Here is a 19,361-nt window from a genome sequence, read left to right on the forward strand (position 1 = left end):
GCTTCAGAGCATGCGTTCTTTTTGGTCTGTCGGAACGGCATACAGAGGAGCGGTTTTCCCGGTAGGAATTGGTTCCGTCGAAAATATAAAAAATGTGTTCTATTTCTAGGTCCGTCAGAATGCTCGGGAAAAAGTCTGATACGCACGATCGGAATATACGATGAAAAGCTTCCGTCTGACTTTTTCTGTCGGACATTCCACTCGTGTGTATATTTTTTGGAAATTACAGTAATTTATTGGGCCAATTATATTGGGTACTTGGACAAACAAACTGGACTTACAAAATACTCTTAAAACAGAACTAATTTGAATGTAGGGGACTAACTGCATATTTGGGCTAAACCTGATCTGTAACAGTTGGTATGGTCTGTTTATCTCTTGCAGCATGATACAACTGTAGCTGCTTTGCAAACAGCTCTAAATGTGACCAATGGAAAGATCCCTCCTTATACCTCTTGTCATTTTTTTGAGATTTACCAGGTTGGCACTGAGTAAGTATCTAAACAATAGATTACTGTAGGGTTATAGTAGATTACTGTAGGATTATAATTTTATCTTTTATGATCTTATTTAGTGTGTGTGTGTGTGTGTGTGTGTGTGTGTGTGTGTGTGTATATATATATATATATATATATATATATATATATATATATATATATATATATATACACACATACACGTTTTTACAGCACACAGATGGTCATGCCAGTGCATTTTAAAATCACTTAAACTGGCCACACACCAGTAGAATTTGATTTTTTTTTTAATTAAATTTTTCAGAATATTGATGTTCTTATAATTTGTGATACTTGGGAAATTCAGTTCATTCTAAAATGTTAAATGCTAACAACAATTTAAAGGTACTTTAGAATATCATTCGCCAAGTTTCTGATGCCATTGTCAAATGTACTGACAAGATTTTTCAAAATTTTTCAAAATCACTTTTTTGAAAATCTACCAGTGTATGGTCAGCTTTAGCTTCACTAACTATTTTTGATAGCCTGTAGGTCACCTTATTGGTGTAAGAATGATTGATTATCTATTAACAAAAGCCTTGCAGTCTATGTATCAAATGCGTATACTCATTTCTTGGTTAATCCTGTTTAATGTAAAGTAGGCCTGAAGACAATTTTTTTTTTCCTATCTACCATGATTTTCACAAGCAATGGCAGACACTAAGATTGCTAAGGGTACCTCCTTCAGTCCTGGACCTACACCACTAGCCACACATATTAGTGAATGGTTAGACCAGCAGGCACAATCCAGCTGAGCCATTTGCCCCCCTTAACAGTAATGGCCTAGCCTGAACAATTATGTTTAGGGCAAAGGAGGAGGCAGGATGACCTGGGTGCAGACAATCACAGCACCAAGGAAAACAATAATCTGGTAGGGTTTTCTAACTTTCTGGATCACATTCATGTTAAATGCTTATTTGGGCTGCTTTAATGTTGCCTTGTAGATATTGGATCATCTTCTGATCCAACTAAAATAGACCAAGTCAGAGAGGATATGGGCTGCAAAAATGGTACCTTAAATTAAAGGATAACTTGGGGTTTCTTTGTCGTTGATTCATAATAAACTTTATGCCAAGGCTATGGGCATTTAGTTATTCACACATTCTTAGAAAAGAGTATATGAACTTTAAAAGAAGTCCCTCACTGACCTCTGTAGCTACAGGCACTTTGGAGCAATTCATCCTCTAAGTTGATAGCAAAAGCACTGAAGTTCTTAAAGTCATTGTCTAAGATAGATCAACTTCCACTAAACTGTATTTCTAGTCAGAATTTTCATGGCTTGATCCTTTTTGGAATATTGCCCTTTACTTCCTGGTTTGGAGACACAGCAGTTAGGAGGCTGAGTCCACCTTTGGAAACAGACTGAACTATTATTTTGTAGGCTATGAGCAAAGCCCATAGGTGATTTGACTTTCTTTCCTTCCAAAATAGCTTGATTTCTCCATCAGTGCAGTCAGTATAGATGGGGGAATGACTCCCTCATCGCCATGGTGTTCTGCTGGTGGGTGTGTAGGGAGTCTTACTGGCTGGCAAAACACAATGATTACTGCTAGCGGCTCTAGCCACCAGTTAGTAATCGCATGTAAAAAATCCAACAGGCTGGTTGCACCCAAGTCGATCAATGGATCAACTTGGGCACGATCAGCTAGCCTATAGATGGATTGAATCTTTGCCAGTCCCTGCTGATCCGGTCAAATTTTGATCCATGCATGGCTGGCTTTAGAGGTGGTAATATCTAGGACAGGAAGTTGTAGTGTTAGGGACTGTTTTAATGGCATGACAGATGGATGTCAAATTAATGCCATCAGCACAAGCCCATAGCCTATTGACACAGACATTAACTTTGATGGGCTGCTATATGCAACAGTTCCTCATCCTTTGCTACAGCCCTTAAACTCAAAACATCCTAGCTGCTCATAACAACCATGCAAATCATTTCCATCTTTATATTACCTGCACTCTAATGTCAGCTGGAATTTTATTGCGTTCCATATGAAACAGATGTTTTTAGCCCTTGTGTACAATGTATATCTTAACCATTTAAAGCATACTGTACCTATGGCCAATATGTAAAATCATATATGCATTTCTATACTGATTTTCAATTATTTCTTGCCTACTTCTATTAATCGTAACACTCTTTTTAAACTTGGTGAAGATTCCCACACATTTATTTTCTTGAATTCTGTGACACATATTCACTATGTCCCGTGAGTAGGCACTGCTGTGTCACATATTCCACAGAGCCTGCCTTCTAAAATACAGAGGTGTCAAAAAGAGGAGTCATTATAAGAATCACAGCTTGCAAGCAGCAAGCTACTATGGGATATGAGGTAAAAGAGCAGAGGGAATCCACTGCATGCAGAAAATCCAGGAAGTTGTGGAAAGATATGGCCAGCAGACAGACAAGGAAATTTTATAAATAAGCGTGTTAATAAAAAGTATTATTTGTACTGCTATTACAATGCTGAAAAGTGTATTTTGTGACTCGTTTAACACTAAGCCCTCATTCACATTGAATGCAGCTTGAAATCGTGTGACTTTATCTGAAATCGCACAATTTCAAAGTTGCATGTCAGTGCAACTTGGCAGACATCTGCATGGCTTTATGCACAGATATCTATTAGGGATGAGCTTAATGTTTGGGTCGAACATAAGTTTGACTCGAACATTGGGTTTTCGCCCGTTCGCAGAACAGCAAATATTATGGGGCATTTGCGAGAAATTTGAGTGCCCCATAATGCACTGCGAGATCGTAATGCATTGCTTGGTGATTGGCTAAAGCATGCACCTGACCTGCATGCTTTGGCCAACCACAGCACGCTCTGCTGAGAGAGCCATAAAGGCAGGGTGTCTTTGGCCAATCATGGCTCGGGGGGACTAAGTCCACACCCCACACTATATGAGCTGCTTACATAGTGACTGTGTGTAGTGTTGTTGGCGTGGACAGAGAGATAGCTTGAGTTAAATTAAGCAAGCAGGTTATTTAGTTAGTGGCAGTGTATTTGAGAATATACACACACACACACATATATATATATATATATATATATATACACACACACACACTCTGCATTTAGCATAGACTATATCAGGGATATGCAATTAGCGGACCTCCAGCTGTTGCAGAACTAGAAGTCCCATGAGGCATAGCAAGACTCTGACAGCCACAAGCATGACAACCAGAGGCAGAGGCATGATGGGACTTGTAGTTTTGCAACAGCTGGAGGTCCGCTAATTGCTTATCCCTGGACTATATATTCAGTGTTTACTTTATATTCAGTCAGTGCATTCATTTATATACTCTGCATCCAGTGTAGCCTATATCTACAGTGCATTCAGTGGTGTACTGTTTCTAATACACTTCAGGAGGTGTATTAAAATATATATATTTATTGTGAGTAGTTAGCTCGGCAGCGGATGTGTGTAACCCTCTGGAAGAGTTCACTACACAAAAAATTTGGCACAGCAAGCAGCAGTGAAGGTGAAAAAAATGGGATTTTTATATACAGCTTACCTGTAAAATCCTTTTCTTGAGAGTACATCACGGGACACAGGAGCTTCATTACATAGTGGGTTATATAGGCACCTCTGGTGATTGGACACTGGTTGACCCCAATTAAGGAGAATTCCTCCCCTATATAACCCCTCCCATATGGGAGGCACCTCAGTTTTGTAGCAAAGCAATAAGAAACCACGTAAAACCCAAGAGGAGCGGGAGCCCTGTGTCCCGTGATGTACTCTCAAGAAAAGGATTTTACAGGTAAGCTGTATATAAAAATCCCATTTTCTTGATCATACATCACAGGACACAGGAGCTTCCTGACATAGTGGCATGTCCCAAAGCAATGCTCAGATTGAGGGGAGGGAGACACAGATCACATAATTATAGACCGCCAGGGACCGGAGGACCTAAACTGCAGCCTGCAGTACACTGCGCCCGAAGGCGATATCCTCTTGCCCTCTGACATCCACCTGATCTGGTGAATGTGTGGACTGATGACCAAGTTGCAGCCTTACAGATCTGAGCCAGGGAGGCCTGGTGATGCACTGCCCAAGAAGCACTTACAGCCCTAGTAGAGTGCGCTTTCACTTGAAAAGGAGGAATCTTCCCCTTTACATTATAGGCCTGAGAAATAACCTGTCTAATCCACCTTGAGAGAGTGGATTTTGACGCCGCCTGGCCCTTCCTAGGGCCTTCTGGCAAAATAAACAAGCAATCAGTTTTCCTTATCTGTGCAGTTGCTTGAAGATATATACTGATTGCTCTAACCACATCCAAAGTGTGCAAAGATTCTACTTCTGCGGACTGTGGGTCCGGAAAAAAGGATGGTAGGATTACGTCTTGATTCAAATGGAATCCCGAAACCACCTTAGGTAGAAAGGACCTGTTGGGACGCATGAATAATTAGATACGGCTCCTTGCTGGAAAGAGCTGCTAGTTCTTATACTCTTTTAGCCGTGGATATGGCTACCAAGAAGACCAAATTTTTAGTCAGAACTAACGAAGCCAGATGCAAAGTTTCAAATGGTTGCCCCTACAAAGCTGAGAGAACCAAATTCAGATCCCATGGGCATACCGGAGGTTTGACTGGCGGTCTTAACCGCATGGATGAAAGCCCGCACCAGGGAATGCGATGCAAGTGGCTTCTGAAAAAACACTGACAGGGCCGAAATCTGCACCTTGATAGTGCTTATGGCCAAATTCATTTCTAGGCCTGACTGGAGAAAGGCCAAGATCCTGCTAATGACATACTTTCTAGGATGCCATTTCCTGAGTTCACACCAGGAAACATATGCCCTCCAGATTTTGTAATAAATAAGCCTGGAGGCCGGCTTTCTGGCATTGACCAGAGTAGAAAGGACTGGCCCTGAAAGGCCACGGTCTCTCAGAATGTGGGTCTCAGCAGCCAAACCGTCAAATTCAGACTGTGTAAAGCAGGATGGTAAATTGGACCCTGTGAGAGCAGATCTGGCCGGAGAGGGAGGATCCATGGCCTGCCTACTGCCAACTTCATGATTTCTGCGTACCACGGTCGCCTGGGCCAAGCCGGGGCCACCAAAAGGACCGATTTTGTCTCCCTCTTGACTCTTCCCAGGAACCGCGACAGAAGCGGGCTCGGGGGTTAGGCATAGATCAGATTGTACTGATCCCAGGGAACTGTCAGAGCATCTGACCCCTGAGCAAGTGTATCTCTTGTCCTTGACACAAAATTGTCCAGTTTCCTGTTGAACCTGGATGCAAACAGATCTACGTCTGGAGTACCCCACCTATGACATATGTTCCGGAACACGTCGGGGTGCAGAGCCCATTCTCCTGGGCACAACTGCTGGCGGCTCAGAAAATCCGCCTGCCAATTTTCCACTCCTGCAATGAAGACTGCAGAAAGACACGGAACATGCTTTTCTGTCCAGACAAGTATGCGATTCACCTCTTTTTGGGCCACCAGACTCCTGGTACCGCCCTGGTGATTGATATAGGCCACTGCTGTGGCATTGTCGGACTGAACCCGAACAGGGAGACCTCGTAGTCTGTAAGACCACTTTATGAGAGCCATATAAACTGCCCGGATCTCCAAGACATTTATGGGCAATAGCCTCTCGATCGCAGACCATTTCCCCTGCGAGCACGTCTCCTTCAACACTGCTCCACAGCCTGTCAGGCTGGCATCTGTCGTGATAATCTTCCATGGAAGAGGAAGAAAAGTTTTGCCCTTCAGCAAATTCTTGGTTTGTAACCACCAGACGAGACTCTTGCGTGTCCCTGGGGATAGACGCATAGGAAGATCCAAGGATTGGGGCTTCCTGTTCCAAGCCGCAAGGATGCATCTTTGCAGAGGCCTTGAGTGGAACTGGGCAAATGGGACGGCCTCGAAGGAGGCGACCATTTTCCCTAACGGTCTCATGCATAATCGAATGAGGGATTATCTCCTGCCCAGAATTAGGCGCACCAAATCCCCAATGGCCAAGGCTTTTGGCCTTGGAAGAAACACCTTGCCCTGAGCAGTGTCGATGACCATACCCAGGTATTCCAACCTGGTGGCAGGCTGTAGGGACGACTTTTCTAGGTTTATAATCCAACCTAGGCTTTCCAGGTGTTCTAGCGTTCTGGTAACGCTTGTCAGGTCACCTAGAGGCGAGGTGACAGGTGCACCCCGTAGGGATCCGGAGTGCACCGCAAGGTAGTGGACCCTACGGCTGACTGCTGCAGACGGGGGACAGATCCCACTGGGGTAAGAGCGTAAGATTCCCCGGGGCGCGGAGTCTAAGAGCCAGCTGGTGTTCACCAGAGCTTCGAGTGGTGAAGATGGTCTTGGCTGCAACTGGCTCCAGGTCGCGACCCCCAGGGTCCCCCAGCTCACACCCACAGTAGGGAACAGGAGGATAGGGATGGTGAGGGACAAAGCCAAAGTCGGGGCCACAAGCAGAACAGAATAGTCGGGTACACGCCAATAGGTCAGGGTCACAGGCAAGCAGGGATGGTCAGAACACGCCAAGGTCGGTAACGGAAATCAGTAGCAGAGCACACGACAGGAAACAGGAAGCTAATACACAAAGGAATACACAATGGTTGATCAGCACTGAGCCCTGCAGTGCACAGGTTTATATAGGCTCCCTGATAGGGCCTGGGGTGGAGCCATGCTTAGAGGAGAGGTTATAAAAACCACCAGGTGGAAGTAGCTGGCTTCTTAGTCTGAAGACATGAGGGAAGGTAAGCAAACACAGGAAGATCACTGCATAACCATGACAGTACCCTCCCTCTTACGAGGCCTCCCCCTTCCCTGCCTGGGTCCAGGCTTAAAGGGAAGCTCCAGATGGAACCTCCTTAACAGACAGGGAGCAAAGACCTCAGATGCAGTGATCCAAGACCTCTCCTCAGAACCCAACCCTTTCTAAAGTACGAGGTATTGAAGAATGCCTTTACGGAGCCGGGAATCCAAAACTTGACTAACCTCGTATTTTAGATTATCCTCAGAAACCAAAGCAGAGGTAGGGAGGGGACGAGAGGACTTGAGGACTAAAGGCTTTTTAGGAATGGGTAAGGGCGTGAGAAGATCAGGAGTCTGAGCAGGGACCCCCAAACCCTTAAAGTTGAGTTGGGCATCCATCACAGGACCACCAAACTGGGCAGAGGTCAGTGGATCCCTGAGGTCAGGTTGGTTAGAGGGTGACATGTCGCAAGATTTAAGCTGGATAGCAGAAACACAAACAGAACCCAGAGAAAAAGATTGAAAACCCCTCTTGGCCGAATGAGGTATTCTATCCAAAGGATGGATTGAGCCTCTTAAATGGGTTTGAACGGACATAGTAGTAGTAGGGTGAGACTGGGTCACAGAAGGTCCTGAACAAGAAGCAGGAAGCTCATAGGGCATGGGCTGGACTGGCATAAGTGGTGTGGAGGCCGACTGATTAGTATAGTCAGATGTAGCGACCATCGCATCACAAGGCATAGCGACTCTGGAACTTGCAGACAAGTTAACCTGGCTGTGTGTCCAAGGGAGATTAGGGACAGGCAAAGGTAAATGGTTATGCGAACTGGAGTGAATGATCGACTCAGGTTCATAGGTGGGCTCCTCATCCAGAGTACCACATGACCTAGAGACTGCTCCAGTCCGACTATTGCAGGACGTATCGCAGGGATCGCTATATACAGCAGGAAAAGCAGAAGATACTGGGATGGTGGAAACAGGAAGTCTCTCCTTTGGGGTACCCTTGAGTAGGCAGGAAGAGGAACAGGAGGAACCCCAAGCCAGGATCTGTCCAGCAGACCAGTCAACGTGTGGAGAATGGAGCCGAAACCAAGGAAGACCTAATATGATAGGAGATGAAGCCTTAGGTAAGACAAGGAAGGAAATCCACTCCTGGTGGAGGGTCCCTACTGACATCTTAACAGGAATAGTCTGGAAGCGGATAGGGCCCTCTGGGAGGACCGTGCCATCAATCGCCAAGACCACCAATGGTGTTGTAAGGGGCAAAAGGGTAAGTCTCATGGAGGATGCAGTTTCCCAATCCATGAAATTGGCAGCGGCTCCGGAATCCAGATGTGCTGAGACCGAACGAGAGGAAGCACCGACATGAAGCAACACAGAAAGGAGAAAACGAGAAGGTGAAGGTGATATTTCAGGGTCTAATACTCCACCTTCCAGATGTATTAGCCCTGAGCGTTTTTCCGGACGAAGAGAACAAGTGTCACGGAAATGACCTTTGGCCCCACAATAGAGGCATAGGCCCAGAGTTCTGCGCCTAGCGCGTTCTTCGGGAGATAACTTAGTCCAGCCCAACTGCATAGGTTCCTCGGTAGGCAAGGGGTGCTCCTCGGATCGAGGAGAAGGGACTGGGGACTCAGGCTGCCTAAAGAACGGGGAGTGCTGGCGTCTTTTTTCCAGGGCCCTCTCCTGAAAGCGAATATCGATCTGGTTACACAAGGTGATGACACTATCCAGATCAGCAGGCAGGGATCTTCCTGCTAATTCATCCTTCACTCTATCAGAGAGGCCATGTAAAAAGGTTGCAACTAGGGCCTCATTATTCCAGCTCAATTCAGCTGTGAGGATACGAAACTGAAGAGCATACTGTCCCACAGAAGCGGACTCTTGACGGAGACGTAAAAGAGCGCTAGCCGCTGAGGAGACACGACCCGGTTCCTCGAAGATATTCCGAAAAAGTTTCAAGAAATCAGACAGGTTAGAAACCACTGGATCATTCAGTTCCCACAGAGGAGCGGCCCAGGCTAACGCCTCGCCGGACAGGAGGGATATGATATATGCGACTTTTGCCCGATCGGACAGGAAGTTTTGGGGCAGAAGTTCAAAATGGATTGTGCATTGGCTGAGGAAGCCCCTGCAGGCCTTGGAGTCCCCAGAGAAACGGGACGGAGCTGGCAGTACTAATGAATGCGTGGATGCGACTGGTGCGATAGGTGCAGTCGCAGATAGCGGTTGAGGTTGTTGAACTGGGGGTCCTAATGAGGCCTGAACCTGTTCAAAACGGGATGCCAAATCCTGAAGGAATTGCATCACCTGCGTCTGATGCGATTCTTGGGTCTCAAGTCGCCGAACTAAGCTCTGCAATGGATCATCTGCAGGAAGCGGCACGTCAGCTGGGTCCATGGCTGATCAAACTGTCAGGTCACCTAGAGGCGAGGTGACAGGTGCACCCCGTAGGGATCCGGAGTGCACCGCAAGGTAGTGGACCCTACGGCTGACTGCTGCAGACGGGGGACAGATCCCACTGGGGTAAGAGCGTAAGATTCCCCGGGGCGCGGAGTCTAAGAGCCAGCTGGTGTTCACCAGAGCTTCGAGTGGTGAAGATGGTCTTGGCTGCAACTGGCTCCAGGTCGCGACCCCCAGGGTCCCCCAGCTCACACCCACAGTAGGGAACAGGAGGATAGGGATGGTGAGGGACAAAGCCAAAGTCGGGGCCACAAGCAGAACAGAATAGTCGGGTACACGCCAATAGGTCAGGGTCACAGGCAAGCAGGGATGGTCAGAACACGCCAAGGTCGGTAACGGAAATCAGTAGCAGAGCACACGACAGGAAACAGGAAGCTAATACACAAAGGAATACACAATGGTTGATCAGCACTGAGCCCTGCAGTGCACAGGTTTATATAGGCTCCCTGATAGGGCCTGGGGTGGAGCCATGCTTAGAGGAGAGGTTATAAAAACCACCAGGTGGAAGTAGCTGGCTTCTTAGTCTGAAGACATGAGGGAAGGTAAGCAAACACAGGAAGATCACTGCATAACCATGACAACGCTGTGGTTTAGGAACGCTACTGTTTTCTCCATGAGAAGTAAATCGTCTAGATAAGCCATGACGGCTATACCCTGAGCTCTTAGGTTTGCCAAGAGAGGGTCCAGAATCTTCGTGAAGACTCGAGGGGCCGTAGCAAGCCCGAACGGCAAGGCCACAAATTAAAAATGGCGCCGCTCTACCGCGAACCTTAGAAATTTTTGGTGTGCGGGAAAAATTGGCACATGGAGATATGCATCTTTGATGTCTATTGATGCCATAAACTCTCCCCCTTGCAGGGAGGAGACTACAGTGCGGATTGACTACATTCGGAAGGACCGGATGCGTAAAAACTGGTTCAGATCCTTCAGATCCAGGATAGGTCTGACACTTCCATTTGGCTTCGGAACGGTGAAGAGATTTGAGTAAAATCCTGAACCCTGTTCTTTTGGGTCCACTTCTACTATCACCCCCTGGGATAGTAAGTGATCTAAGACCAGAAATAGCGGTTTTTGCTTTACTGGATCCCTGGGGATCCTTGACCTTAGGAAATGAGAAGGTGGAATCTCCTGAAACTCTAGCCTGTAGCCCAGAGATACCGAAGAGATCACCCACTTGTCCCGGATCTCTTCCCCCCACTCGGCCGAGCGGGGGCGCCCCTTCACAAGGAAGCTTTTGGGCTCTGCTTGGCAGGCTTTCGCCCCCAAGTCTTTTTCTGTCCCTGGGCTCGGCCCTGAGCCTTTCCTGTAGAGGAGGGCGGAGAAGGCCATCGCCACTGCTTAGAGCTTGATGCTCTGGGAGAAAGAGCACACCTAAATGAAGGACGCTTGCTCCTTTTGACTGGAAGGAGAGTAGATTTACCTCCCGAGATTTTTTGGACCAATTTGTCTAATTCTTCTCCAAACAAATGTTCCCCTTTAAACGGGAACCCAATCAAATGCTTCTTGCATGACAGCTCAGCTGCCCAATTCTTTAGCCATAGGGCCCTTCGCAAGTGTACCAACATGAGAGACAAACGTGATGCTTGTTGGACAGAATCTAAAATCACATCAATCATGAAACACAGAATATGAGGAAATTCTGCATAATTTTCTACTTCCTCACTAGGAAGGAGCCCAAGCATCTGCTTAACTTGTTCCTTGAGGAACTGACACAACCCCACGGCTGCGACTGTAGGTTGCACTACAGCGCTAGCCATGGAAAAGGAGGCTTTTAATAAGGTTTCCAGCTTTTTATCAGTTGAATCTTTAAATACCTGCGCATTATCCAATGGACAGGTCAGGTTTTTATTCACGCAAGAAACAGCCGCATCAACAGTTGGGACCCCCCACTTCTTGGTGAAACTTTCCTCCAGAGGATAATGCATAGAAAACCTTTTAGGAGGAGCAAACAGTTTATCGGGATGTCCCCAATCCTCATACATCAATTTATCCATTAAGGGATGAATTGGGAAGGAATAGGCAGTCTGTGGGGCTTTCCTGACTCCCAGGGAAGAAACAGAGGACGTAGCGACTTCAGCAGCAGGCAGTATAATACTGTACCTGTTTTCTGAGTGCCTGGGAGGAGGGGACTCTCTCCTCTTCCTCTGATTCATCCGACTGCTCAAGATCCCTGTCCCAAGATAGGGATCTCTCCTCATTGTCAGAACAATCATCTGAGAGAGGAATTTCAGCAGAGAGAGGGAATCTACCCCTTTTCCTGCTATCTTTCAGGGAAGCAGAAATAAAATTCATTATTCTCCCTTCAAAACCCTCCAATGTATCCCTAAGGGAGTCCTCAGTGACATAAACCGGGGCTGGGACATTAGGAGAGGCTGCAAAACCTGACAGGGGCACTGACTCGTCTTAAGAGGCTGGCTCCAGTCTTGCAGGGGGGGATGGTAACTTACAGGCACTTCTAGAACCCCTGGACCTAGGCGGTGATTTACCAGTGCCTTTGCTACCTCCCCCTGAGACCCTCTTATGAGGAGACATAGTCCTAAGCTACAAAGCAGAGGTACTAGTACAAGTGCAATCACTGTTGTGCTTAAAGTCTCACAATAATATATATGCTTAAACTGCACAACCTGATGCTGAGTAGGTGTCTAAGGTTTGCCTGGATCCAATCCCCACGGATGCTTACTGCCCACAGCTCCTGTGTCTCCACTTACAGCCCCCTGACGCTCTGGGCTTTTTAAATCTGCTGCCTGGCGCCTGCGCAGAACAGCGCCGTGCACACTGACGTGCACGGCTCTCAACCACACTCCCCCCTCCTCCATTAGGCCGGGAACGGCGCGCGTGCACGAGGAACGCGGGATCCAGGGGGGGGGGAAAGGAGAACTCCACCGGAGCTGCGTGGGACCCCCAGACTACGTGGGACCCCTGTGTTACCTTGTTGTGGCAGGGACTGCAGTGGAGACGTAAGACAGCTGGAGGACCAAGCTTCACTGAGCGTGTGTACTGAAAGGCATGTAAGTATGCATCAGGCTGCTCTTACTCCCTCTAGTGGTGGAAACCAGGTAAGACATACAACTACTCACAATGAAGAAATCCATCATATAATTATATATATAGGATTAACTTCCCTTACCTGTCCTCGCCGCAGGAATTGCTGAAACAGACAAATTCCAGCCTTCACCCAATCACGGCGGGCAGTGTTAGCCAACCGTCAGGTTTATCTGGGGCTCTTTCTCGGAAGAGCCTAATACCTGGACCATGTAAAATACTCTGCCAGAAACTTTTGTGCGCTCTGTATAAACAGTACACCAAGTCTGGTTTTCCCAGAGCCCAGTCTTCCAATAGGAGAGGACTTACAGGCCAAACCTCGTTTCTTCGGCTGACGAGGCCCGGGTACCATACCATCTTGGGAGTCAAATATCGGCCCAAGGTATGGACCCGGTTTGTTGTAGCCCTTAGACCCCCGCAGGGACCTGCACAGAGCTAACGTTTTACGTGACCAACCACCATAGACACTGGTGAAAAAACGGAGGTACCTCCCATATGGGAGGGGTTATATAGGGGAGGAATTCTCCTTAATTGGGGTCAACCAGTGTCCAATCACCAGAGGTGCCTATATAACCCACTATGTAATGAAGCTCCTGTGTCCTGTGATGTATGATCAAGAAACAGGCTTTTTCACCGCGTAGACAGGCATCATGCTTCCCAGTCTAAACCATCACAAAAACCAGTTCCAGGATGAAGCGCCTCCCTAAGCATTCTGGGATTTTTTGTAGAATTCTTAATGAGCCAACTTACTTCAGCTGGGCTCATTAACTCTACCCCTGCAGGACTCTCAGATCCAAATCTGCATAGAGCCTGAATCTAGGACACACATATTTGCCATCCTGGACACAACCAGGCAATTTTACTTGCCTTCTGTCACATAACCTCCTCCCCTCTTGTTTTGACCTTGGGGTTGGAACACCAGTAGTCAGGCATGCATGAACCCAGGATAAAGCATCCACATTCCCCATCTGAACCCCAGGGCAATGCTTTACTGTAAAGGTAAATTCTTGTAGGCCCAGGAACCACATATTTAACCTTCTATTGGTCTCCTTGTTTTGAGCCATCCACTTTAAGGGAGCATGATCAGTAACCAGGTCAAAGTGTCTAGCTAGCAGATAGTACCGGACGGAACCAGAGCCCACTTCACAGCCAAACACTCCTTCTCAATAGTGGCGTAATGTACCTCATGGGATTTCAATTTTCTGCTGAGATAAATTACTGGGTGCTCTTCCCCCTTCCAAACTTGGGATAACACTGCTCCGAACCCCATTTGATGCATCAGTTTATACAACAAAGTCTTTAGAGAAGTCCGGTGAATACAAAACTTGAGTACAACACTGGCTGGCTGCTTAAGACTTTTTTTAAAGACTGGAATGCTGCTTCAGCCCCCGGGGTCCATTTAACTATGACGACTCTTTCCCTTTTGTCAAGTTGGTTAGGGGCACAGTCTGAGAAGTGATAATAGCCAGCAATCCCTAGAAACGCTCCTACCTGCTTCTTGCTGTTGGGACATGGCCAACTCTGTATCAACTTCCCTCCCAATAGTGTACCCAAGGTATTTGGCCTCCTCCTGACCAATGGTACACTTCTTTGGATCGGCCGTAAACCCAGCTTTCCGCATAAAGTCTTAGCCCCTGTACACACGGTCGGAGATTTCGACAACCAAATCCATCGGATTTTGTCCGTCGGATTTTGCCCGTCGGATCTTGTCCGAAACTGTTGCATACACACGGTCGGACTAAGTTGTTGAAAAATCCGATCATTCAGAACATGAAGACGTAATTTCGTTACGATGGGACTATGTTCAGGCTAGTAGCCAATAGCTTTGATGTAGGAATTTGATCTGAGCATGCGTGGCACTTGGTCCCATCAAAATTCTCTACACATGATCGGAGTATGTCTGATCGAACCAGTTGGTCGGAAAATATTTCAAACAAGTTGGAAAATTGGGTCCGACGGATATTCCGATGGAATCAGTCCGATGCATACCACACACAGTCGGATTATCCGACAACACGGTCCGATAGGACACATTGCGACGGATTCTCCGACCGTGTGTACAAGGGCTACTGCTTCCACTTTTTGGCAGATGTGAGATCCAATCTGTGCTATGAATAATCATATCATCTAGGTAAGCTGCAGCATACTTCTGATGGGGCCGCAAAATCGTATTCATTTTACGCTAGAATGTTACCAGCGCATTCTGTAACCCAAACGGCATTCTTCTATATTGTATAAGGTAAAATGTGTAGCGTTAATGATGTACCGTATCTGAGGTAAAAGAACCTAACAAACCGTATGAAGGCTACATAATCTGAAAATACAAAAATATGTCTCTTATAGTGAAGATCATGTAAATATATATTTAACACAGTGAATGTATACTAAAAAGGACCAAATGTGATAACAAGTCTCAAAAAGTCACATTGGAGTGAAAATAAAAAAGCTAGCGTGAGTGATCAAATATTAATTAATACTCAATATATGCACAATGTGATAAGGAATGGTGATGAAACAAACCTATATGTGACCATATAACAAGCAATAACAATTTTCAAAAAGTTGCATGGCGTAAAAATAAAAAATATTAGCGTGAGTGATCTAATATTAATAAATACGCAATATAGGCACATGTGATTTGCTGTGTTGGCTGCTCACATTTGGAGTTGGCGCAGTATTTTACCTTCTTTCTATTCTTCCATATTGAAATGCCCCTTCTGGGATTACAAATACTCCTTTGCCAACTCGGCTAGGGGAAATTTGCCAAAACCCATTGGTCAAATGGAGCATGGTCATGTATCGGGCTGTTCCCAGCCAGTCGATCAACTCATCTATACCTGGCATGGGGAGGTGTCAAATTTTGTAACATTATTCAGCTGTCGAAAATCGTTACAAAATCGCCAGCTCTCATCCAGTTTACACACACACAGAAGTCCCCAGAATTATTTGACCACAGTGTCGGTTATATACTGCTGGAGGATGTGCAGCCAAGTCTCCGATGTTGGTTCACAGGTTGAGGAAAGAGTAATGTGAGCCTAGAGAGAGGGGGTGCCCCAGAAGGACAAAAAAATGTCAGTCATGTTTCCCCAGCTGCAGCATACTGCCAAGTTTGCTTCAGTGACAAGGAGGGAGGGAATAATGAGGTCACTGACTGTACTTGGGTGTCTGAGAGAAGAGAGGATAAGGAGGAGGCACAACTCCAACAAAGCAGGGGGCAGCTTAAGGGCAGCCACCCTATTGCATCACACCGCGGAGCTCCACAGGTGCAGGGCGCTGCTGACTTAACGCTGACTTTTAAACGTTCCTTGTGTGGGCCTTTTTCGACACGTGTGCAGCAGATCACACCTTTGCTGTTTGCAACCTGTCTGAAGCTGATCAAGCGTGGCCAGAACAGCAGCCTCTTGGGCACCACACGCTTGACCATATATATGACAACCTGCCATGCAGTCCATTGGCAACCGCACTTGAAAGACCCACATCAAAATATAAAAAAGGCAGACTTCCACTTGCTCCTCATCTGGAATCTCCAACCCCACTATATCTCCAGTCCTCTCAAAAACCTGCACTGAGTGGAATGAAGGTATAGCGCTGCAGGGGCAGGCTCAGAGGTGGTTGACGCCACACCTGCTTCAGCCAGGTTTTGTTGTATGCAACAATGGCACCAACCTTCTCTCCGCCCTCCAACAGGGACACTTGACCCATGTTCCATGTTTGGCATATGTCCTGAATTTGGCGGTTCAGCAGTCCTTGATCAGGTACCCAGTCTTACAAGATCTCCTGAAGCAGGCCAGAAAAGTCTGTGGTCATTTCCGCCAGTCATATAATGCCAGTGCTTGGCTGGCTGACATTCAAAGGGAATGCAGCCTGCCCACCAACCACCTTATTTGTGACATGCCCACCAGGTGGAACTCAACGTTGGCAATGCTGCAGCGGCTGCACACATAGCAGAGTGCCATAAATGAGTACCTGTGTGAGTATGGCACCAGCACAGGGTCAGGAGAGCCTGGCCTCTATTCGCCACGCCAGTGGCTACTGATCAAGGATCCATGCACTGCCCTGTCACCATTTGAGGAGGCCACAAGGATGGTGAGCAGCAACGATGCATACATCAGTGACACTGTCCCTCTAGTCTTTCTGCTGGAGCACACACTTCATGGAATCATGTACAGGGTGCTTGAGACAGAACAGTGGGAGGAAGAAGACATCCTTTCCTCTCAAAACCCCCTTTATCCAGATAGAATTCCTGTGGGCCCACCATATGCACAGGAAGAAGAGGGGGAGGAGAATTGTGTCAGCATGGATGTAGAGGATAACACACTGCAACAGTCTTCAAGGGATGATTTTCAGGCTGGGAGGAGGTAGTTACGGATAATGTGATCCTTCGTTACCCAGAGGATTCAGAATCTAATGCCTTTACAAACTTATGCTGCATGGCCTCCCTGATTCTGCAATGCCTGTGAAAGGACCCTAGGATTTGTGGTATCAAAGCAAGGGATCATTACTGGCTGGTAACTCTTCTTGATTCATGTTACAAGGTTAAAATTGCAGAACTCATCCTGCCTTTGCAGAGGGAGCAGAGGATGAAACATCTTCTGGGGGCCTTGAAGAAAGGTTTGTGTAACGCATTTCCAGACCCTGGGAGGTTACCAGCTGACCCATGCCTTTAAACAAGTTTTCAGTGCTCAGCGCCAAGGTCTGATCGGTTCAAGCAACCATTGCCAGCGTCTGCACTATATGGTGCAGGAATATCTAGGGGCAAGAGCATACTTGGAGGCCTTTCCAATAGAACATCCACTGGGTTACTCAAAGAGTGCACCTGTCCACAGACTGTGTTGATAGGCTCTCATTCATTAAAATGTATCAGTCTTGGATCAGCAGCTATTAAGCACCTGATGCTGATGTAACTGATTGAATTTTCTATGGATCTGGGATCCCTTGAAGACTGACTATGCTGACTATCCTTTTCCTCCTCAATATTGATGATGCTAGCTTCCAACAAAATTTTTGGTTTAGGGCACCGCCACCACCACCCAAGGCCCAATTTTTCTGCCCCTGTTTAACAGGGGCATGTAATTACAAATTGTAATGTAATATTTTACAGCTGGGCCAGGTCCTGCACCCACAAGAGTATCTGTGAGGGGTTAAAGTGTTGTGACACCATTACCACCCAAGGCCCAATTTTTCTTCCCATGTTCAACAGGGGCATGTAATTAAAATTTTTGATATAATATTTCACAGCAGGGCCCGTTCCTGCGCCCAACAAGAGTAACTGTGAGGGGTTAAATTGTTCTGGCGCCACCAAAACCAAAGGCCCAATTTTTCTGCCCGTATTTAACAGGACCATGTAATTAAAATTTTTTGATATAATATTTCACAGCAGGACCTGTTCCTGCGCCCAACAAGAGTATCTGTGAGGGGTTACAATGTTCTGGCACCACCAACACCTAAGGCCCAATTATTTTGCAGAGTATATAGGGCAGGCCGTATAGTATATATGCTGCTGTTCAGAGCATATAATGCCAGGAGGCCTGGGGGACCCCCTTTGCCTTATTTTTTGGTACTGTTGTCACGGGGTTCCCCTTAATTCTCATACCAGACCCAAAGGGCCAATGAGATTTATCTATATTGCCGGGATCCGACAATACATTACAGCCACAAGCAGTTTTAAATTACATTTGTTTCCTTTAGAAATGTCATTTTGCTGTGGTACTGTTATAAACATGGGAAAAATTACTTTACAGGCAGACTAAGAAGACCCCCCCAGGCATGATATTTAAAGGAATATTTCATTTTTATTGTTTCACTGTCAGGTCACCTTGAGGCGAGGTGACAGATGCACACCGTAGGGATCAGGAGTGCACCGCAAGGTTGTGGACCCTACGGCTGACTGCTGCGGACGGGAGACAGGTCCCACCGGGGTTAGAGCGTAAGATTCCCTGGGGCGCGGAGTCTAAGAGCCAGCAGGTGTTCACCAGTAGTGATGGCCGAACGGTTCGCCCGGCGGTCGTTTCGCGGCGAATTTCCGACTTTCGCCGTCCGCGGGTTCGAACGCCTTTTTCCGTCGTTCGCCCCGGCGGACTTACGTGTTTAATGTATACAAGAACTTTAACCTTTCGTGACACGTTTATCATGTGTTACAGGACAACCAATTGAGACATGACAGCTCATGGACACTTGGACATTCCCCCTAACCTATAAATACACCCGATCCGGTGGCCATTTTACATTCTTTCTTCTGTCACTGTAGGGAAAGGATCCTGTGTGGAGTAGGGACAGAGAAAACGCTAGCTATTTGGTACACAAAAGTTCTTTTCAGGACTGGTATAGGTGTTAGGTCAGCAGCCTGAGTTTCTTTTGTCAGTTTAGATAAAGGGACAGAGCGCTGTATGCTGCTATTTTAGGGACAGCTCAGCCAGATTAGTCTTTCTTCATCATCATCATCATCATCATCATTAGCTGTTACTATCAGGTCCACAAAAGAGCTGTTCCAGCTAATCGTTCCAGCCTACTCTTTTTTGCCAATTTGTATAGGGACAGGCAGGAAGCAGTGTGTCAGGCAGTGAGGATAATTTTAAAGACTTGCTGTTACTATTAGTTCCACAAAGGTTCTTTTCAGGACTGGTATCAGTGG

General features: G+C 46.7%; 1 protein-coding gene across 1 annotated transcript in view; it reads left to right on the forward strand.

Moving 5' to 3' along the window:
* LOC143996459 (prostatic acid phosphatase-like) overlaps window positions 1-19,361 on the forward strand; it is a 162,345-nt gene that overhangs the window by 113,533 nt on the left and 29,451 nt on the right. The window contains exon 9 of the mRNA XM_077491513.1: window positions 385-491. Within this exon, the coding sequence (XP_077347639.1) occupies window positions 385-491 (107 nt within the window). The remainder of the gene's footprint in view (window positions 1-384; window positions 492-19,361) is intronic.

The sequence above is a fragment of the Lithobates pipiens genome, unplaced genomic scaffold (genome assembly GCF_037356315.1).
Source record: "Lithobates pipiens isolate NorthernLeopardFrog02 unplaced genomic scaffold, aLitPip1_a1.2 Scaffold_19, whole genome shotgun sequence".
In the NCBI taxonomy this organism is placed as follows: Eukaryota; Metazoa; Chordata; class Amphibia; order Anura; family Ranidae; genus Lithobates; species Lithobates pipiens.